At 36.0% G+C, this 24,040-nt stretch overlaps 1 protein-coding gene across 1 annotated transcript in view; it reads right to left on the bottom strand.

Annotated features, from left to right (window-relative positions):
• Window positions 1-24,040, bottom strand: part of LOC150097228 (dynein intermediate chain 3, ciliary-like) — a 177,219-nt gene that overhangs the window by 91,430 nt on the left and 61,749 nt on the right. The window contains exons 4-6 of the mRNA XM_090407622.1: window positions 18,437-18,573; window positions 6,973-7,086; window positions 433-572 (exon numbers count right to left, since the gene is read on the bottom strand). Of these exons, the coding sequence (XP_090263748.1) occupies window positions 433-572; window positions 6,973-7,086; window positions 18,437-18,573 (391 nt within the window). The remainder of the gene's footprint in view (window positions 1-432; window positions 573-6,972; window positions 7,087-18,436; window positions 18,574-24,040) is intronic.

Raw genomic sequence — 24,040 nt, 5'->3', positions numbered from 1 at the left:
AGAATCTTTCGAAATTCATCTGTTCAATATTGGCGCACTCGCGACAGCGCGTAGTATACGTTTGTTTGGAACTCAAGCTCGCTTTTTGTTTTCAAACATGCTACTGTCTTTTTTTGTACTTGTTCTGTTATTACAAGTTTAAGTCTCTGTAATTCTTTATATATTTCTTTGATTGTGATACCTGAAGATGTTGATCAATTCAACGAAACTAGTAAACTAGTAGTATCTTTTCAAATATACCATGTCATCTTTTTTTTTCTCGGTATCAGTCATTAAAGCGTTTTCATAATATTCCAACCGAGTAAAAATGAATTCTGAAAAAATAAATAAATAAATAAATAAATTATATATATATATATATATATATATATATATGTGTGTGTGTGTGTGTGTGTGTGTGTGTGTGTGTGTTGGCATTAAAAGTAAGAATACCTGACAATCAGCTGAAGCAGAAAAGCATTCTGTTGCAGATTTGGAAGACAACCATTGGACATCATATACAACATCTCTATGACTTACTTCTACAGGAGTTGTTTCTATTGGCAAAGTACCTTTTCTGGTATCCCATAAAACTAAAAATAAATAATAATAATAATATAATAAAATAAATAAATAATAATAAAACTGTACTAAAATTCATCTTCTAACAACTGGAATCAAAAATAAATGGTTTATCAAAAATAAATCTTGATTTAGTTAGTTCTGAGGATTCAATGAAGTCAGAAAACTCTCTCAGCCAGCAAATTCACAGACCACAGATAACATATCCCACCTTGAGAACATAACAGCATTAAGGCAATTACCATCCATTCTGGTAACAAATTCCACTCATTTCACCATTGCTAAGCAAAATTTTCTCCTTTTCTCTTCCTTACTTTATAATATTGTTTATTTTTGATAGCTTAATAAATGCATGATGGTTGGATTTGTTCATCCAAGCATCATGCAGTTATGAAGCTTACATGCTGTCATACAAAAATCAAATGCTGTTAATGATGTAGACTTTTCAAAATAGGTTTGAAGTTGTGAGTAGAACATGTATATATATGGTAAAATGTGAAAGATGTGTTTGGGGGGAGACTGAACACGAGATCAGAGAAGGTATAGATTTGTAGAAAGTGCAATATTTTGCTTCCACTAAAATACCGAATTATCAGTGGGTGTGAAACAGATTAAAGGAAAGTCAAGTTTTAGGAAAAGTGTGATTTTTCCTCTCCTTAATTATATGAAGTAGATTTGTATAACAGTGCTTTTATGTGATAGCCAGACTGGATATAATCATTGTACTGTGGACTGTTATTCTTAAAGTGTTCATTGTGATTATTATTTTGATTAAAGTGGAAGTGCAGGTTAACGTTACAAAAATGGTGGCAGTGGCAGCAAAGAAGCTTATGCCAGCAGTGTGGAAGGGCTCAACTTAGAGACATCAACTTTTTCCCTGGACTTTTTGCAGTGGATAAGATATGATGATTGTTTTATGTATGCATCCAAAAATGTTAAAGATTTATGGAGTAGGTCAAACGATAAGAAGGAACGTATGTGAGAAGTTTGATGAAAGGTTAGGACATTCCAAAAATGAGAACAGTGTTACCAGGAATAATTAGAAAATGCATGGGACTGCTCACGATGGCAATCATAGAAGTGATGTGAAAGAGCTTAGGCAAGAGTTAATGAAAACAAAGAGTCCGGTTAAATGTATGGAGGAGGAAATTAAATGTTTAAAGAAGAGCATAACTGATGTAAATGACAAGGAGGTTAAGAAGAAGCAAGTATCTAAAGATGACAGGGTTGCTTTACATGGTGACTCAATCATTAAAGATGTAGTAAAAAATAAAGTGCACAAGACATGTTTTACAGGTAGTACAATAAAATGAATGTCAGATACTTTGCAAAGAAGAAAGGAATGGGCATCAGAATTAGTGATAGTGGTGGACAAAATAACTTGAATAGAGAGGGATAATGAATGTGGAAAGGGATCTGAAGAGATTGTTGTAGGAAGTGAAGGATAATAGTGTCATTGGGAAGACAGTTTGTTGATCAGATATGATATTAGTGAACTGAAAAGGAAAGCAATGATACTGAATGACAAGATGGCTGAATTGTGTCAGGCAGAGTGTGTTTGATTTGTGAATGTATGGAATGAATTTGAATGGAAGTTAGAATGATTCAAACTGATGGGATGCATTTTAATAGGTTTTTGATGTCAGTCATTTGGAGCAATTGTTGTTTAATGAAAGTGTAGGGTTTGTATGAAATTAGTACCACTAATAGTGAGAGAGAGGCTGAGAAACAGATTGTGGAAGGAGGGGAAGAGGACAGATACAAAGGTGAGGAAGTGATAATAGCAGAGCAAAGTGATGCAGTGCAAAACAGTGGGGATGATAAGAAGATAAAGGAAAATCAGAGTCAGGATCAGGGAAACAGGGATAGTCAGAATGAAGAGAGAAGTGCACTATAGCAGAGAGAGAGAGAGAGAGAGAGAGTAAAGAGTGATTGTATTGATGGAATAGCCTCAAACTGTTATGCTTATATACTAATGTACAAAGTATCAGAAATAGAGGGACTGAGTTTGTAACATGGATTGATAACTGATGATTGATAATTTCACTTATACCAAAGATAATTGGCATAAGTGAAACTTGGTTGACTGAGAATGATATAGTGTCAGGACTTGAAATGGTATGATACAGAATTTTCTGCAAGGATAGGAAGATGAAGAGAGGAAGGGGAGGGGGATATTATTATTATTATTACAGGCAACACCAAGGAGTCAGACGCATCGAGGGAGGCCCTAAACATCATGCCAAGAACTATTCAGCATTTGCACAGTATCTATCATACTTTGCCTTGAACTCATTCACAGTCATGGCATCCACAACAGACTTTGGCAGCTTATTCCACTCATTCACTACTCTCCAAGTAAAAAAGCCTAATTCTAACACCCTTGCTCAGTTTCCATGGATGGTCCCTAGTTCTCCCACCATTACATCTGTTCTGAAAAATTTCCTCTGAATTAATCTTGCAAACACCCCTCAGTAATTTGAATGTCTCAATCATATTACCCCTTTTCCACCATCAACCAGTTTCTGTAACCCACAAATCTTCAACCTGTTCTTGTAAGGTTCATTCCATAGACCTGTTGCCATCTTGGTCACTCGCCTCTAGATCCCCTTCTCCCAATATGACCCTCAATTTCTTCAAAGAAGTCCTGAGATCATCTGTTTGTCATAAACTATTTTGCAGGAAGTATTAGTAGTGAATTGAGGTTCTTTATCCCCATTATTAATAAGATACCAGGTATACTGGGCTGATATGATGCCTAATTTGTGAGGTTTATAAGAGCATCAAGTAGTATAAAGATATCTGATGATCTGGTCAGTTTCATATCCAGGAAAGGAAGTGAACCACTTGACACTAATTTAGCAGTAAATTTTATACTGGATATTGGTTCTTGAGATGGTTTAAAAAACTGCAAGAGGATTGCTAATCATGGCTTCATATTACAAAGATGCCATTGATATATCATTTCCACAACTTGGGTTTCATTAAGATGGAAGACTTTACATTGCTAGATTTGAGTTCTGTTTATATATGGTATTATCATGTCTGAAAAAAACTCATGCTGTGCAACATTAACATACTTAAGTAGGCATTATAAGGTCTCTAGCTGGCACACGGATGAATAAGCTAACTACATCAAAGTTTGAATGATGTACTGATATGAAGATATGAAGTACTGACAATTTGTTTTTTATGAATGATGATGACTGACATATCAAATCCTTTAATAGACTTGCTACATGTTTAGACAGATTATGAGCTGGCAAAGCTATACCTCTGACAATTGGCTGTAGGCATATCTTTTATGAATTTTGAGAACCCATAAAAATAATAATAATAATTATTGGCCTGGCTCCCACTGACGAGACCTCAATAAAGATCGAAACCGGTATGGGTAGTGGCTCTTGCCTTAATGCATAGCATTACACATATCCGCAAGGAGATGTGCTTTGCATTATGGGAGATACTGAGATAGGAGTGATGAAAGCTTTTCTACCTTTGCAACGAGTTGCCCGGTGTTGTACTACCTTACCCCAGTCCTGAAGGCGCAAACTTTGTTTGCTCACACTTGGATAAAGGACTAAACTAAACTTATTATAGTCTAACCAAGTGAAAAATAAACTCTCAAAACCCATAAAAATGGAGAGAAAAGACGAGTCCGTACATTATTCTAAAAAGGTTGTCAGTAAAGTTTTGTAATGCTCTTGTGGGATCATATTTTAATACTAATCCCATGTTTGTGTTGAGCAGCTGCTGGATATTATTAACATACTTATTGTACTTATTATACTAATACTACCATCTAGAGATTACTGTAGAATTCCCTTTATTCTGTACATCTTTTTGAGGTTACACAAAAATGATGATGATAATGATGCCAATTCTGCGCAGGTAGAAGAGTGCAGTTTGTTTTATTTTCATGTACTATTTTCTGTAAAACAGTGTTTTTTATAATTTTGTACATCTGGAGAAGTCCTTCATAATTAGGATGAACCTAGTAACAAACCATTATGCACATGTGTCAAAAACATCACACACACACACACACACATGAGGCTGCAAAACCTATAACATATCGCTACTATATATGGAGAAGTGGTCAAGAAGAAAGAAGGAACCTGTTAATATGTTTTGTGAGCAACCTGAAGTTATAGTCCTCAAGAAAAACTGTGTGGGGAAAACTTACAAAGCACAGAGGTAGACAGAATGAAAAAGGAAATAAAAAGTTAGTTAATTATTGTCAGTGAAAGGATATAGACTAAAGTTGCTCATGTGTTTATGGATTTGAAGGAACTTAGGGAATAATGGCAGCCAGTTCAGTGGCCATGAAAATGGCCACTGAATTGGCTGCCATTTTCTAAATGTGAAAAAATATTCCAAGATAGGGGTAGATATGGGATTTCTGTGATATTACAAGTTGCACAGATTAGAGGAATTTGTTGATCAGAAAAGAATACCTAGTTTTCTAAGGCAGAGGATGCTACAGTGTGAAGTACTTATGCAGGAAAGGGCAGAGATATAGGTCAGTTCAAGAAGAGATATCTGATCATGCATAGACTCCTATGCACGATCAGTATTATTAAAGGTAGGATGAGGTGAAGTGTGGGTTTTTTGTATGATGACAGTGAATGTAGTTTTATGTTCTTTAAGGCAAATGTTAACAGCTACTAGTCCAAAGCAACCCAAGATGCAGGCACACTGAAACTTTAAATGCTCTAGAATGTGTAAATGGGTAAAATGTGTCTGTAGAAGAACAAATGATAGCTGCTAGTTGAACATATAATTTTAAAACTGGTATGGAGATTATATTTATAAAGAACTTGAATCTTAAAATCTGATTCTTTACCTAAACTCCTATATAAGGGATGGGGAATAGTTTGTGATCTGTGCATCAGGAGAGGGAAAGATGAGGGCAAGTAGTATTTTGTCTATTTTATAGGGTTGCAGCCATTTAGCAAAAAAATAGTTTGTTTTGTGGTAAAGACAACTGAGAATTTTTTTTATCGATGTGGTAAGAAAAAAAATGACTCATTGCCATTTGCTTTTGAAAATCAGGTGGTATCTTGAGCCATAATCTGGTAAGTGGAGCAATTTTTATTATTATTTTGAAGGTTTATTTTTCACTTGGTTAGAGTATAATAAATTTAGTTTAATCCTTTATCCAAGTGTGAGCAAACAAAGTTTGCGCCTGAAAGTATCTTCAGGACTGGGTTAAGGTGGTACAACACCAGGGCAACTCATTGCAAAGGTGGAGCAAGCTACCAACACTCCTATCTCAGTATCTCCTATAATGCAAAACACATCTCCTTGCGGATATGTCTAATGTTATGCATTAAGGGAAGGGCCACTACCCAGACTAGTTTCGACCTTTATTGAGGTCTCATCAGTGGGAGCCAGACCCAGAAGTGATACCAAGATTGAAGAAATGCAGAAGTCATATTTCCATATACAAATAGCTGAAAGGTGTCTCACTTTATTACTAAAATACTATGGATTAGAGATAGATGTTGAAAGTTTTTTTACTTGGTTATAGCTTACACTTAGATAAAAGATAAAACCAAATTATAATTTCTTTGCAGCTTTAATTTATTATTATTATTATTACCCTAAAACCACATGGAGTCATGGGGTCTTAGGGTAATAATAATACACACAGCTCATCATACCATGCCTTAAACACACTCAAATTTCTGCAGACACCACACTCTCAGGCAAGAAATTTCAATCATCCCTCCTTTCAACCCTCCTTACACAAATTCCAGGGATGGCCTCTTATTCTCCCCTTATCTCCCACCATTTTCTCTAAAACCTCTTCAATACTGATCCTATAACAATCCCTTACCAACTTGTAGGTCTCTATCATATCAAACCTCTTCCTCCTATCCACTAGACTCTGTAGCTGCATCTTCTCAACCTTTCCTCATTTTCGACATTCTGAGATCAGAAACTACCTTAGTCATTCACCTCTGGTCTTGGTTATAGTACAAGTGGAAAAACTTTCAACATCTATCTCTAATTCAGAGTACTTTAGTAATAAGGTGAGACACCTTTTGGCTACTTGTATATGGAAATATGACTTCTGTATTACTTCAACCTTGGTATTACTTCTGAGTGGGTCTGGCTCCTACTGATGAGACCTCAATAAAGGTCAAAATCCATCTGGGTAATGAACCTTTCCATAATGCATAGCATTATACATGTCTATAAGGATATGTGCTTTGCATTATGGGATACTAAGGCAAATGATATGAAGTCATTAGCCACTATATATGAGTTGCCCAGTAGTAAAGTTAAGTCATGTGCAAACTTTGTTTGCTTACATTCGGATAAAGGATTAAACCAAGAATATAATTTTTTGGCATCTTTAATTTATAGTATAACAAAGTGGAAAAACTTTCAACAGAAATTTACCTATTTGTCCATTATCACAACCACCTATTAAAGTATTTACATCTTTTGGAGAAAATTCCAAGCTCCATAAGGCAGAATCAGGCCTCAGTGTCATATACGGTTGACTGGGATTTTCTAAGTAAATAAATAATACTTATGTTATAACAAAGTTAGAACACTTTAAAAGTATTCTATTTATATTCATTTTAATTATGTAATATATTAACTTGCATAACCACTATAATAAAATAAATATGATAATGTATTAAGCTGATGATTGCTAAATTTCAACCAAGTATCAACAAAACATAAAAAGACTCCTGTCACATAACATAAGGAAAGAACAATCAATAAGTTTAGAAAAAAATTCAAATTAAAGTGGACAAAAGAGCTTAATGAAGAGAAACTGAAAAAGAACTGAAAAACCAAAAAGGAACTTAATTTGAATCAGTTTGCAGCTGCTGGGCTAAAGATGGTCTTAAACTTTCCCATCATTGTTTCAAGCAGTAGCACTGCATCTTCATTGCATGTTATTCAGATAAGTATTTTATTTTTAGTAAATATTTGTAATATATAGGCTAATTATTGGTAGTATTTTCCTTAGTTTAGACTGGCAGATGAGTGTGCTTGCTTCATTGTGAATTTCATTACACAATATTGTTTATAAAGCATTCTACATGGCACCGAAGCCAATGAGAAAAACTGTGACCAAAACTTCCATATTCTAATGATTTTAATATGAGGGATTTTGTGTGATGTAGTGCATGTTCAATATACTCATTACCAAGAGTGAATGGTTGGTGGTACAAAACAAGAGTGGAGTAGTGAGAGCTGTGTAAGAAATGTTTCATGAGCAAATGCAAGAAATGTGATGTGTATCAAAAGTAGGAGAATGAATTGACTAATATGAGAGGGAATCTGGAAAGTTCTGATCAACACCTAGAACAAAATGATATTAACCACAAGTTATAAAGGTAACTTATGTTATTATATTATTATTATTATTGAGTCTCCATAGCTCAGTAGAGAGTTTTTTCCTCCTGGTAACTCGGGTTTTTTCATTCCTCAAAACAGGCAAACCAGTCCTCTGAACACACATGGCTACAGTCATAAAATATACCTGCAGTATGGAAGGCAATAGGAAACCACCTTGCCTCATAATCATCTCCCTGGTATAGTGGCATATTAGCTGCCCCACCAGCCATAAGGCTGAGGGAATAGGAATAGGAATCATTATTATCATTAAGAGAGACCTCCATGGAGTCACGGACTCATCCAGGTAAGCCACATACCACAAACTAGATATCATACTTATTCTTGAATTCATTCACACTGCTTGCACACACTACATCCAATGGCAATCCATTCTAATCATGCACAACCCTATGAGAGAAAAATCTAGCCCTCATCTCCATAAAATGAAAAATTCCATCAACTGAAATCTTGTAAGACCCTTTCAGAAGTTGGTACATCTCAATCATATCACCCCTCTTTTTACTATTTGCTAGTACCTGAATTCTACAATCCTGATATCATTTTAAACACTCTTCTTAGCACTCTCTACACTGTATCAGAATGGAAACCAGGAGACCAGACATGTGCAAAATAGTCCAAGTGAAGTCTTATCAAGGCCTTATAAAGAGGAAAAATTACATCCTTATCTTTACATGTTAAAGTCGTTTCAGCATCACAATTATCTTTAGAGTTATATTTGCAATCTTTGTTGCATGGTCCCTGAACTCCAACTTGCTATCTATTAACGTTCCAAGATCCCTAGCCTGATCAGATTCTTCTAACATAATCCAATCAATATAATACAACATTGGATATCTAATGATGCCAAAGTGCATGACTTTACATTTACTGACAGTGATGCAGTGAACTGACATCCATTTTCCAATGCCCACAATTCCAGCCTATTCAAATTATTCTGCAAGTACTGCATATCAGCAACATTCCTGGCTACCCTACCTATCTTTGCATCATCAGCAAATATCTGTTTGTCGCTTCTCAAATTCTTCCCAATATCATTAATGTATAGATTAAATACTAGTGGACCAAAGACAGATCCTTGTGGTACACCACTAGTTACCTTAAATCATGCAGTTACAAATCTAATCTTCCATCAAAGTCACTCCTCGTATATTCTTTCTTGTAATTATATCAGTTGCTTTAATATCAATTTTGTTCTAGGTGTTTCTCAGAATTTTACAGACCCCCCCCCTCATACAACATGAATCATCAGTGAGAACATGAAAGATCTGGTGACCGTGAATGATGAGGGGAGAAATAGTGTGCTTGGATGGAGTCCTTCACAGGAGAAAATGTGCACTTGAGCAACTAGAGAAATGATTAGCCTATAGGAGGGAGAATCAAAGCAGAAGTGAATGAGGCAATATGAAATAGAAAAATCTTGGAGTAAGTAAAGGGCATTGTGTGGAGATTCCATGATCAGAAATGTACTTAATGAGAATGTGATGAAAGCATGTTTTCTTCCAGGTGCGAAGAGAAAGGATGTTAATGATGCTATTACTTCACAGAATGGAAAAGTGAAAGCAATTACTGTTTGGCAGGCATAAATGATTTGAAAGGTGAAAAATATGCAATGAGAGAAGATATGAAAGAGTTGCTGAAAGAAGAAAAAATGAAAAGCGAGGAAATAAAAATTGTGAGTTTGCTGCATCAGTATAACAGGAGAGATATGAGAAGAAGAGTCATGATTACTAATGAGTTAAGAGAAGATTGTTTAGCAGGAAAGGTGTGCAGTTGATAGATGTATGAAGCAAATGTGATGCACTGTATTTGAATTGTTTAGGAGTTAGATGTTTGGAGAAAGTGTTATTCATTGAAAAGTTGGAAATGCAATTCAGGGAAACTAGGGGTATTAGGGAGGATGCAACAAGCATGTGTCTGGCCACTCCTGGCACAAATGAGTGTGAGGACAGAAATTATCATGAATGGCTGGGTGCAATTTCCCAGGTTTTGAACATGAATGGATTAAGAATGACATTACACAATGGTAACTATGGAAACAAAGATTTGTTGAAATCTACGTACGTGAATGCTAGAAGTATCAGAAATAAAGAAGAGCACTTTATGGCATTGGTCAACTTGACATGGCCAAAACTATTTGGCATTAGTGAGCAATTATCATGGAGGGATATTAACAATGGTGATATAGATTGGAAAGGAGAAAAGACATATGGCATAAAAGGAATTGAGTTTGTACAGTTATTACTAAGGCATAATTACCTAAAACAATGTGTGATGTAATCTAGTAATAGCATCAGAAGATCTATCTATCTATAACACCACAATAGCAACTCTACTTATGATTGGGAGAAATGACCACACAGTATTTTTTTCTGGGAGAATGCTCAGCACGTGGAATTCTCAGTCAAGAAAAAATAGAATTATAAAGCTGGTGATTATGACAAATTTAGGTGGTAGCTTGGAACAGTGCCAAGGCATGAGAAGCTACAAAGAATGAATGCCAGTAGTCAATGGAAAGTGGTCAGGGATTGTTTGAGAGGCAGTATTGGACTGCATAACCAGGGTCAGGAGGATATTACAAGTTGAGATTAAATGGATGATAGCAATATAAAGCAGCAGCTGCAAAAAAAAAAAGCACTGTGAAAGAATGCAAACAAAATAATAATAATAATAATAATAATAATCTGGCATGATAATGAAAAATACAAAACACAGGCAAGAAGGGTGACTAGTATCATATGAAGGCTAAATCAGATTATGACAGAAAATAACTGGCAGTCCAAATTCAATCGAAAAGAGATTTTCGGCTATGCCACAAGTGAGAGAAACAATGATTATGGTAGGATAACTTTACTCAGTGCTGATAGTAGGAACATGACAACAACAGAAGAAATAGCTGAGCTACTAATTAATTGCTTTGCAAGGGTGTATCAGTCATATGAAGACTCTGCAGTTATTGATTTGAGAGAGGCTAATGTGAGAATTGAGGTAAATGAACTAGAGGTGTTTAGCATATTGGAAAATATCAATGTGAATACAGAAGTAGGAATGAATGGAATGTTGGCTTGTATGCTCAAAGATGTACGAGTAAATTGTTAGTGTCTTCAATGAAGTAGTTTAATCCATGTCTCAGATCTGGCAAGGTTTGAAGGGAGTGGAAAGTAGATAAGATGTATTGTTGAACTGACCTGAATGTTTAATAAAAGTCTTGCGAATGGATGAGTTTCTAAGGAGTGAAATTAAATTGAACCATTTTACTGCTGAGAATATAGATGCTATCCAAACACTTCTGGCTGATTTATTTTCTTTTACAATTGAAATTAGAGGTTTATTTCAATCAGTTATATTTAAGTCAGTTCAATTTAAATCAGAGGTAGTCATCATCATCATCATCATCAAATTCCTGCCATGTATCCTCAAGGGGTGTACAGGATATGATAGTACAACATGAAAAAAATTACATTATTACTAACTTCCTATCTACAATTTTCCTCCAAATCAGTCTGTTACTTGTCAAGACTCCAACATTATCAGATCTTATATTTCTATTGTCTAAGACACTTTGTACCGTATCATCCACCTACATCTTGGTCTTCCTCTGGGTCGTTTCGCTGCCAACCTGGCAGAGAACACTTGTTTTGCTAATCTTTCCTTGCCCATTCTGTTTAAGTGACCATACCACCTGAGATTAGCTCTGCTAATGCATTCCTGGATGCTGACAATGTCAAGTTCTTTCCTAATATCCTCATTTTTAATATGATATTGCCATTGATGCCATCTGTTCACACCTCTAATCTTTCTCAGGACTCTCATATCTGTGGTCTCTAGTCTTTGGTCAAATGTTTTACTTCTGACCCAGCTCTCAGATCCATAAGTTCAAACTGGTTTGAACACTGTCTTGTATACAGCTAATTTAGTGTTCCAACTAATTTCTCTCTTATTCCATATGAATTTATTCAATTGATTTCCCACCATACCAGCTTTGCTGATTCTGATGTCTATTTCTATATTTAATTTACCATCTTCAGTAAAAATCATGCCTAAGTAGCTGAAATGTTTTACTTATTCCACAGGTTCTCCATTCACAACGTTGACATTTTCAATGATTCTGCCTATTTTCATTGTCTTTGTCTTTTTATTGCTGATCTTCATACCATATCTATTACAACAGCTATTCAATTAAGTCAGAGAATCTTGCAGACTTGTAGCAGATTTATTTAGAAATATAATATCATCCGCATAAAGCAAAGAGCTGACATTAACATCTCCAATTTTGATATCATGTTTAATACCGCTTTCCTTCATAATGTGATCCATATAGATAATGAATAACAGAGGGGATAATGTACATCCTTGTCTCACACCAGATTTAACATTAAACCATCTTTCTGTACTTCCTTCAATTCTAACTGCTGACTTACAACTCAAATAAAGACTAAGTATTGCTTGATATAATGCCTCATTGACACCATATAACTGTTGCGTATTTAATAGCTTCTCTCTTGGCACCTTGTCATATGCCTTTTCCAAGTAGACAAAACTTAAATACAGATCTTTGTTATATTTCCATGCTTTCTCGACTATTTGTCGTAAAGCGAAGATCTGATCCTGACAGCCTTTGTTTGGCCTGAATCCAGCTTGTTCTTCACCAAGCTTTTCTTCCACAATTCTTCTCAACCGTTTCTCAAGTATACTTGCATAGATCTTACCAGGAACACTTAATAGGGAAATACCTCTGTAATTCTCACATTCAGTTTTATTTCCCTTTTCATATATGGGTACTATGAGAGCTCTACTCCAATCATCGGGAATTCGTCCCTTTGTCCAGGCTTTCTGAACTATGCGGTGCAGCCACTGTAAGACTCTTATACCACCATACTTCAGCATTTCTGGTTAGTTTGAACTCTGGTATGGTCCCTACGCAGTGGAAGGAAAGCAAAGTAGTTCCTTTGCATAAAGGTGGCTCTAAAACTGCAAATTAATTACAGACCAATCACCATATCAGGAGTGGTGGTAAAAGTATTGGAAAAGTTGGTTAAAGACAAAATTCAAGAATGGGTGTAGCAGGATATGATACTCTATAGGGGCCAACATAGTTTTGTTAAAGGTCGATCCTGCCTTAGCAATTTATTAACTTTTTATAATATAATGACATCTGAGTTGGACAGAGGAAATGGCTACACAGTGGTACTTCTGGATTTTGCTAAGGCTTTTGACAGTATACCCCATGGAATACTGCTGGGCAAATTGGAGCAGATGGGGATGGATATTAAACTGGTGATATGGATAAGAGAATGGCTCAGGGAGAGATACCAGAAAGTGGTGCATGGAGGAGCAGAGTCCAGGATGAAGAAGGTGACCAGTGGTGTGCCTCAGGGTTCTGTGTTGTTTAATTTGACATAAATGATAGAGGAAATGGCTTAAAGGGAGATATTCAGTTGTTTGCTGATGATGCAAAGTTGGGTAGCGCAATAAAAAATCAAGCTGATGTTGAGAGTTTGTAGGATGATTTCAATAAGCTGGCAAAATGGACAAAAGGTTATGGACGTCAGCTCAATGTGGAAAAATGTCAAGTTATGCATTTTGGGATTAAAAGATTACCAGCTGTGTATTACATTGATGGAATGGGACTCCAAGAGATTGATGAGGCTAGGGACTTGGGGGTGTTGGTGGATAGGGAGATGAAGTTCAGGGGACACATTGCTAAAGTGTCCAAGATTGCACATAGGATTACTTGGTTACTGAAGAACACACTAACATCCAGAGATAAAGAGGTTATTATAAAGAGGAAGTATCAATGCCCTTTTGGATTACTGTGCTCAAGATTTGTATTCCACATTTGGATTACTGTGCTCAAGTCTGGTCACCTGGATTCCTTGGAGATGAGAAGCTAATGGAGAATGTTCAGAGGAGAGTGACTAAGTTGGTGAGTGATGTAAAAAATGCTCCCTACATCGATAGATTGAGAGCTTGTGGATTGCAGAGGTTGGTTGATAGGCAGAGAAGAGGGGATATGATAGAAACATTTAAATTACTAAAAGGTTTTTATAAGATTGATGCAGGGGAAATGTTTCAGCTGTGTGATGGTGATGGAAGAACAAGAGGTCATCCGGAAATGAAAGAAAAGTGTGGTTAACAAGGGTTTGAGAACGAGGTTTTTTGCTTGGAGGGTGGTGAATTAGTGGAATGCATTGCCTGACTCAGTTGTGAGTTCTTCGTCTGTAAATGAATTCAAGAAGAGATATGATAGATATTGTTTTGATAGTTTGGGTCTCCTGCGATTAGTCTACCGACTCCATGGAGATACCCGTAATAATACTACTAATAATAATAAATTAAAATATCACATGTAAAACGTTTTTTTATTTTCAGTTCAAGCTTAACAAAAATAGTCTTACATAAATTATGCTTTACTGAAAATCTTACTCAGTATTTTTATGCAATACTCAATATCCTGTATCACTTCCATCATACTTTCAAAATTTAGCAGTTAAATATTTTATGAAACAGAGTAGATACATCAGGAAAAAAATAATCTAGTCCTCACATCTTTACAACACTCTTATGCAGCTTCCAAAGGCACCGTTGTCTTTGTGCTGTCTTTTCCAAGACATCACAAGTCTTTGTGCTGTCTTGGAAAATTTCTTTTGCATCAATCACATACAATCCCTTTAGTAACTTATCATATAAACACGTACAGGCAAACCAAAAAATACTGTTGCTGCTGATGGTAGTAGTAGTTTTGGTGTGTGTGTGTGTGTGTGTGTGTGTGTGTGTGTGTAGTTGGGAGAATTAAGTAGCAGCTGAGATGGTGAGATATGTGTAGTGGAGTAGAATACAGTGCTATCCTATGATGAGTCCTTGGACTCCTTGCAGGTGTCACATAATAATAATAATAGATAAAGATAATAACCTCCCTATCTCTACTTATCAATGTGTTCTACAACATCCAAATAATGATACTTTGAACTATTTTTTCAACTTTTTTTTGCACTATGTCCTCTTAACTTCAACTTCCTGTCCACTATCAACCCCATTTTTTAATATATTTATTCCACACATGAATGGTAGAAGAACCTAAACCAACCTGATATTTTTCTTGAAGGTTAAAGCTGTGTAAAACACACTGTGAGGATGGCTGTTCCAGAGGACAGAGGTAGATAGAATAAAAGAGGAAGAGGAGAAGCAGATTCAATGTGCTTACAGTTGTAGCAATGTTGGGTAGCTACTGCTCTTGGTTTAGGAGGTACTGCTTCTTAACTAAAGAAGTACCTCCTGCATTCAAAGGTATAGCAGTAGAGCAGTTTCCACAGGCTGGCCACCATATCATAAATGGAGCAAAAACTTTTTGGGAGGCATCCCAATCAACTGGCAAATAATCCTTCTGCTGCTTACTTGCCAGTTTGGCCTGAAGGGAGTTCATGTATAGCAGCTTGCAGGGAGCACTGTCTGAAGCTATGCTTGGATTGGACTCTGAGTACTCCTTCACCCCTGCTCTAAATTTTACCATTAGTTTACTTGCAACAATGATATAAAACTATCTCCCACAAAAACACCAAAAATATCAAAAATGCATCAATAATTTGGGAAAAAAAACAAAAAACATTATATCTTGCAAAACCTCTAACAAAATATCAGAATACCATGCAATAAAAAAAAACAACTTTGCAGACTGACTAAAACCAACATTTGAGGTCATAATTCTAATATCGATGATGTGCACCACCAGATATCTTCTTCATTAACATCTCACTCGGCTTTCCTCATTACATTTTCCATGCCTTTTGTAAGAAGGGCAGAACTTGCACACTTGTCAAGATTGATACCTGTGCCAAAGGCTAATTGATCTAATATTCTCTTTATATGATTTGCTTCGGTTCAAGATTTCCTTACCTTATTTTGTCGCCTCTACAGTTCTCTTAGTTCTGATGACTTCACAATTTGGCTATTTATCTCTGAAAGTCAATCACATGCATTCTAATAATTATCTTAACAGTGAGATAACCTTCCTTGGTGATTTCAATGTCCACAATTTAGGTTGGCTTTCCCTTCTCTAACTTCAGATTTAATACAAATTGTTCACCAACCCACTTCAATTCTGGATAATCCTCATCATTTTCCCAACACTCGGGACCTTTTCTTAACCAGCTCTCCCTCCAAATAAGTTTCTCTGCTTCTGGCAGTCTCAGCATAACTATGTACAAGTTTCCTTTTCCATAGATTATCCTTCTTCCAGTCATTCTCAGCCATATATCCTTTGGTACTACAATAGCAACAAATGGGATGACCTTCAGCACTTCTGTTTGGTTCATGTTCATGGTCTGATTATTGCTTCCATTCTTCTGATCCTAGCACCTGCTCTGATCTAATAACAAATTATTCTTGCTTAGATGAGTACTTTTATTCCCAACTCCACTCAAACTTCATGACCCTTATCCAAACTCTGGTTTTCCAACAACTCTGGCAAAGCAGTCCAATCAAAAATTCAGCATATGCCCAATGGCTCGAGTCAAAAACTCTAGCCTATCACTCAGCTTGTAGAAAATGCAAAAAATCCAAATCAGACTTTACACACATTGTAGTGTATAGGTAATTTGTGCTTCAAGATCTTTAATCAATACCTTAAATACTGATCTCCTTGCCATTCTCAGGTGGAATGAGGATAACCAGGATTTTAATGCCACCCTGTCTTATTTCCAGGAAGAAAGATCATGCCTCACTCTCCCTTACTTATAACAATATTCTACTCATCAATCAGAATCAGTTCCTTTTCTCTGGTTAACTCTCTCACATCTAACCTATCTTGGCATGAACATATCAGGTCCATAACCTTGTCAGCCTCCAAAATGCTGGGTATTCTTTTCATTCTAAAAAATACTTCTCTCCTATTCAATCCCGACACTTTATAAAGCTCAAATCTGTCCAACCTTAAGAATACTGTTTCCACATTTGGGAGGGTGCACCTAAGTCCTCTCTCAGAATACTAGACTGTATTCAGAAGCAAGCAATTTGCTTAATTGATGACTCCATCCAGTCAATTTCGCATACTTGTTTTGTTCCTTCTTTATGTCTTTTCTATGGGTATTTCCATAGGTGCTGCTCCAGTGAACTGGCCAATACTATCCTTCCATTTTCCTCTAATCATGTATGAATATGAGCAGTTGCTGGTTAATGCCCATATCCAGTTCAATTCCGAACTCATCAACCCAACTTCTCACTCTTCATTTTCATTCCCTATACCTCTGCTCTTTGGGAACAGTCTTCTCCATACTGTTTTTCCTCAATAATTACAATCCCCAGGTCATCAGGAAACACAACAACAAATCATTTTCTTCATTCTAACCACTTGCCTACATGATGCACTGTATCATGTTGTATCAAAGATCTTGGGCCTTTTCATGTATGAAACTGGTATAAAAAAAATAAAAATAAATAAATAAATAAAATAAAAATGAGATTACTCTTCCTATCTATTATCAGGATCACTAAAATTAGTTTTTCATAGATTTCTGTCTTATACTTCTTTTTTTCTAAAGGTATAAGACAGGTGCTGCTCCACTGCTGGCCACCTTTAAGCCCACATAAACAGAAACACCTACTAGTCAACATTTATTCAGTGTTCAGCTTCAAACCTACCCAAACAATCCTGTTTGATTCCATCTAATTCTGTTCTTTGGAGCAGTCTACATCACACCTCCAGATATTCAAGAAAATTATTAACAAGTTTTTTCTTTCTCATTAATGGTGGTGAAGGTAACACAGAGGATTGCTGCAATAATGAGAAGGAAGCTAACCTGCAGAAATAAAAGAGTTATCATTCCATTGCATAAGACCGTAATCAGACCACACTTAGACTATTGTTCTCAGATTTGGTCTCCAGGATTTGAAGGGGATAAATTAACTGTGGAAAGGATACAAAGATGGTTTCAGGATTGTACAATGTTAGTTATGAGGATTGGCTGAGGGAATGTGTACTGCAGAGTTTTGTGAATAGAAGGAGTGGTGATATGATCGAGACTTTTAAACTATAGAGAGGTGGTTACAGGGTTGGCACTGGAGAGTTCTTTTGCTTGGTTGAACAGCAGGAAGGAGTGATGACGAGGGGCCATTCCTGGAAGTTATGAAAGGAAACTGTGAGCAAGAGGGTGAAGAGTCATTTCTTTGCATGGAGGGTGGCTGAACCATAGAATGCATTGCCTGATAGAGTGGTGAGAGCAAGAATGGTCAATGAGTTTAAGGAGTGGTATGACAGACTTTGTGTTTCCTAGGAGGGACCTACCACGATGAGTCTTGATAGACTTTGTGTTTCCTAGGAAGGACCTCCTGCAATGAGTCTTTTGACTCCATGGAGGCCTGAATAATAATAATAATTAATCATTTGTAGCCCAGTTGCCATTGATAAGCTAGAGTTTTGCAACCTTTGTTTGTGTGTGTGTGTGTGAAGCTGATATAATAAAAAAAAAAATAAATAAATAAACAATGAATACCTTACCAACATCCCATATATAACAATCAACATTATCAGGATTTTGTTGAGGTTCCACATAAGTATAAGACACAGCAAGTCTGTTGAAACTTTCTGGACACCATGAGATATGTGAAACACTTCTTTTAACAGGATTAAAATCTCTGTAGAGAGGTGAAAAAAAAGAGCAACATAAAAAGAGTGAATTCAAAAATAAGAATATACATTTATGTTAAATATATACATAGTATTTTAAATGATACTCTATTTGGTTAACCGTCTTCTCTGTTTATCAATCCCATCTACCTCAGGTAGGCTGAAGAATTGATAGACAGAGAAGATGGCTAACATTTGCCTATGGGAGTTATCATATATAATGTTGAAGGAAGCTTCTTTTATAGAACAAAAGCAGTAGGGAATTGATAACGAGGGGTTGCTAACAAAGAAACTATGAAATGAGATGAAAAACAGATGGTGACTAGTCCCTTCAAAATTTATGAGATTTTGAAGATGAAAAAAATACAGATGATGATTACCTGGAGCCATAATTGTGAAAATAACTACAGAGCAGGTGCAGAGTAGAAAAATAAGTCTGACACGTGGAACTGAAATGGTTAAAAATCATAACTATAATGTTCATGCAGTGTCTAGGAGTTACAAAGATGTTTAGAGATTAATTTCTGAAATACAGAAATAGCATTCCACAGTTCAGAAAATTGTATTACATGGAGTCTGATTTCCTTGAAAGTAAAAAAAAAATAATTTCTTGGGTTCATTTGGTGATTTATAAGGTGTATAAATTTCAAGTTAAAAAAAATAATTTTCATGAGGCAATCTCTAGAAGACAAAGGGGCAGTGACATAATTGCTTTCAAGTGCAATTTGAAAAAGCATTAATATAAACTGATTAATACAAACTAGTACTCTTTTATAAAAATATATATATATAATTCTACTAATAAAGCAATGCTAAACATTCTTTTATCAGGAGAATGATCACTAATAAACATACTTTCATTTATTTATATATATATATTACTAACACCAGTTTCATTCTATGAAAAATAAATTGTGGTACTTTGTGTGCTTTGTTCAACCCTTTATTTTTGCACTAGCAGTGGAACAAAATTATTATACAGGCACCTCTACAGAGTCAAAAAAATCTCACTGTTAAAGATTCATGCTAATCATTATTGACACAATATTTATTGTATCTCTCTTTAAACTATTTCACTATTGAGGCATTCACAATTACCTGTGGAAATCCATTCTAATCAAGTGTGATCCATTGTTCTCTTTCTACTTGTCATGTAGTGAAATATTTCTTTTGTGACAATGTTATACAATCCCTTTAGTAATGCTTTCTATAATGTCTCCCTCTCTTCTGCTGTCAACTAAATTGTGCAATCCACATGCCTTATAGGGAGCATTCCACAGACCTGTCATCAGCTTGGTCACTCTTCTCTGGATACTCTCTACATTCTCTTGATCTCCCAAGAAACCAAAGTGAGTAAACACTCAGTCAAGATCTGGCCAAATCATAGCATTATAAAGAGGAATAATAACCTTCCCAATCTTTACTTGTCAATGTATTCTTCAACATCCAAGTAATACTTATAACTATTTTATCAGCTTTTACAATATTCACTCTGAACTTCAACTTTCTGTCTACCATCATTCCAAATCCCTAGCCTCATCAACTTCCTATAGTCCAGTGCTATCCATATGATGTTGGATTGCAGGAAAATACATAATATTTTCATCCCTAAGCATTACCTCTATTACCTTACATTAAATTGTTCTTCTATTGTCCTTTACCCATACTACCAATTTACTTAAATCATCATGCAGGATATCTACATCACCTTTATCAATTCTTGCCCTCCCCTGTCTTGCATTATCAACAAACTGAATATGCCTGAAAACCTAAATCATTCCCTATATCATAAATATACAAATTAAAGAGTAGTTGCTCTAGTGCAGATCTCCTGAGGCACTCCACTAGTCTCCCTTGATTCCACTCCAACATATACTTCTCACTGGTGTTTGTCAGCCACCTTCCTTTCCATGTGGTATTCTATCAAATAGCCTTGCAAAAGTCCAGCAGCATTACTGTGTATACATTTCCTTTGCTCAATTCTGCTGCCACTTTATAATAAAATGTGAATAAATTACTACGGCAGGACCTACCTTTTTCAAAGCTGTGCTTCCCACAGTAGAACATCATATTCCTTACCATTCATTCCTGAATGTCACCTTTGCTCACACTTGGATAAAGGATTAAACTAAAATTATTATAGTCTAACCAAGTGAAAAATAAACTTTCAACATCTTTCTCTAAATCCAGGGTAATTTATTAATAATAAGGTGGCACACCTTTTGGCTACTCCTATAGGTAAAGATGACCTCTCCATTGCTTCTGCCTTGGTATCTCCACTTCTGGGCCTGGCTCCCACTGACGAGACCTCAATAAAGGTCAAAACCGGTCTGGGTAATCTGAGACAAGGAGTGATGAGAACTTCATCCACCTTTGCTTGGAGTTGCCTGGTGTTGCACTACCTTACCTCAGTCCTGAAGATATTTTCAGGTGCAAACTTTGTTTGTTCACACTTGGATAAAGGATTAAACTAAAATTATTATAGTCTAACCAATTATTATTACCTTCAACCAACTTTTCCAATACCTTAACAATAGCTCCTGAGATACTAACTGGTCTGTTATTTTCAACTTTTGTCTTGCAGCCACCTATAGTAATGGAACTAGCTTATCCTCTTTCCACTCCCTTGGAATCTTGCCAGAGTTGAGACGTAGATTAAACAACTTTATCAGAGGCACTAACAATTCTCTTACACATTCTTGTAGCACATGGGCCAACATGCCATCTGATCTCACTAATGCATTCACTTTGATATTTTTCAATAAGTTGAGCACTTCCAGTTCATCTACCTCAATTCTCACATCATTCTCTGTCACATCAGTAACTGCTGTTTTCACCTGGATCATATACTCATGCAAAGTGATTGCATAGTAGCTGAACTGTTTCTTCTACTTCTGTCATGCTCCTACCATTGGCAATGAGTAAAGAGATCCTTCCATAATTATTGTTTTTCTATGGAAGCATACAGTGAAAAAACTGGTTTTGATTTATTTCAGTCTACTTAGCTAATTTCCTCTCAACTTTAATGGCAATTTTTCTGCAATTGCATGTGATAGCAACACTTAGGAATGGGAGACTTTCATGAATTATATATACTGTGTTGGAGGATTTTTATAACTATCGTAGCCATGCTAACCAGAAAAGCTGCTGACCACCAAGTGACAGCACTTCTGTTACCAGTGATGAAAGTGAAGAAGCAGGCATAATGCCTCTATTTTTCTGCAATTGCATGTGATAGCAACACTTAGGAATGGGAGACTTTCATGAATTATATATACTGTGTTGGAGGATTTTTATAACTATCGTAGCCATGCTAACCAGAAAAGCTGCTGACCACCAAGTGACAGCACTTCTGTTACCAGTGATGAAAGTGAAGAAGCAGGCATAATGCCTCTAAAATAACATTCATTATTGTTTTTCTATGGAAGCATACAGTGAAAAAACTGGTTTTGATTTATTTCAGTCTACTTAGCTAATTTCCTCTCAACTTTAATGGCAATTTTTCTGCAATTGCATGTGATAGCAACACTTAGGAATGGGAGACTTTCATGAATTATATATACTGTGTTGGAGGATTTTTATAACTATCGTAGCCATGCTAACCAGAAAAGCTGCTGACCACCAAGTGACAGCACTTCTGTTACCAGTGATGAAAGTGAAGAAGCAGGCATAATGCCTCTAAAATAACATTCAAAATGCCTTTAGCATATAAGTAAATGTACTATCCTTGGAGTTAAAATGATAACAATGCAATTATTGTAACTGAGTTGCCACTTTATTTGGAAGCATTTAATTAATTATCAGCATTTAATAATGAGTGGACTCTCTTTTGCCTTAAGAAAGTCCTGCATTCTCTATGGCATTGATTGGACTAAGTGTCTAAAATGTTCTTATTAGTATGTTTGTCCATGCTGACTTAATGGCTTCACCCAATCATTGCAATTTGGATGGTAGCATGTTGCTGCTGCTAACCACTTTTTCCACCTGAAATAAATGAACCTCACTGTCATGTTCTTCGAACCACTTTACATGCTACACACTTTGAGGTATGGTGCACTGTCTTACTGGAAGTACCCATTTGGCAATTAGTAGACTGCAGCCATGAATGTGTGCACATGATCAACGAATGTCAAGATAGGCTGTAACATTCAGGTATCAGAGTTCAACTGGTATTAGAGGACCGAACATGTACCAAGAAAACATTCCCCACACAATTACATCCCTGTCACCAGTTTGAACAGTTGCTACTTGGCAGGAAAGGTCCACAGTCTCATGTATTGCCACCACATTGTAGCAAGTTACATTGTAAACTAGGACTCAGACCAGGCAACATATTTTTAGTCATCAGCTGTCCAGTGATGGAAACGTCATGTCACACCCTGTCAAATGCCTTTGCTAAATCAAAAAAAAAAAAAAAAGTGTATGCCTTACTCATCCACAGCTCTTGTTACTCTATTGTAAAAAGTTAGCCAGACTACTAAAACTAGAGTATCCCTTAACGAATCCATACTGGCCTGCATAAATAAAATTGCCTTCATCTGCCCAATTCTGAATACAAGTTCTTACCAAAATCTCCTATAGTTTGATACCCCCATTCTACTATCTTACACTATTTCTTCTCTCCAGGAACCCATACAGTTGCAAGACTTTCATTAAACAGCCAAGTAAATGGCACAGTCAGTTCTCCACAGGACATTCCCTAAAAACACATGGTGAAATTCCAACGAGTGCCTTACTGACATTTAGTGTGCTCAGTATTCGGAATACATCCTCTTCATCCATTACTAACACTTCACTACTCCTTATCCCTCTAGGAATAAAGCCTGTGCTGTACCAGGATTGAACATTCTAATAAAGTGATCTTTATATAGTTCAACTATGTTATCTGCATTGGTATTCCTGTCTCCATCCAGCAAGGTCTGTCTACAATAATTTTTCTTCCTATCTTCTGCCAGTTTGCAAAAAAAACTTCTTAGGATTCTCCTCGGACGGCAGTGCTAGTCTCACATTTTTCTCATTCTCTCTCTTCTACTGTTTTTATTCTCTCCTCCTCCTCTATCATTCCTACTCTCATTCATTTTGCATTCATCACTTCCATTCGCTTAATCTTTTCTTTGATGCTTCTCAATTCATTCCTGAGATATTCCACTTCCTCTATTAGAGCATTTATCTCTCTCTGCAAGCTACCCCAGGCTTGCTCACCAGTCCATTAAATAAAAAATAATATCACATCTGGATAAGTGTTTTCAGTACATAGAAACCCATTCAAAGAAAAACAGAAATTAGAGTACTCACCAATAAGTAATCGGAGATGTTAATGTCAGCTCTTTCCTTTATTCGGAAGATGTTATACTTCTAAATAAATCTGCAAGATTCCCTGACTAAATTGAATAACTGTTGTAATAGATATGTTGTAACAGATATTTTCATTGTCTTTGTCTTGTATAATAACAAGACAAAAGACAATGAAAGTAG

This window comes from Typopeltis vanoorti, chromosome 17, assembly GCF_054136105.1.
Source record: "Typopeltis vanoorti isolate ZY-2024b chromosome 17, IOZ_Tvanoo_1.0, whole genome shotgun sequence".
Taxonomy (NCBI): Eukaryota; Metazoa; Arthropoda; class Arachnida; order Uropygi; family Thelyphonidae; genus Typopeltis; species Typopeltis vanoorti.
This window is presented reverse-complemented; position numbering and strand designations above follow the sequence as displayed.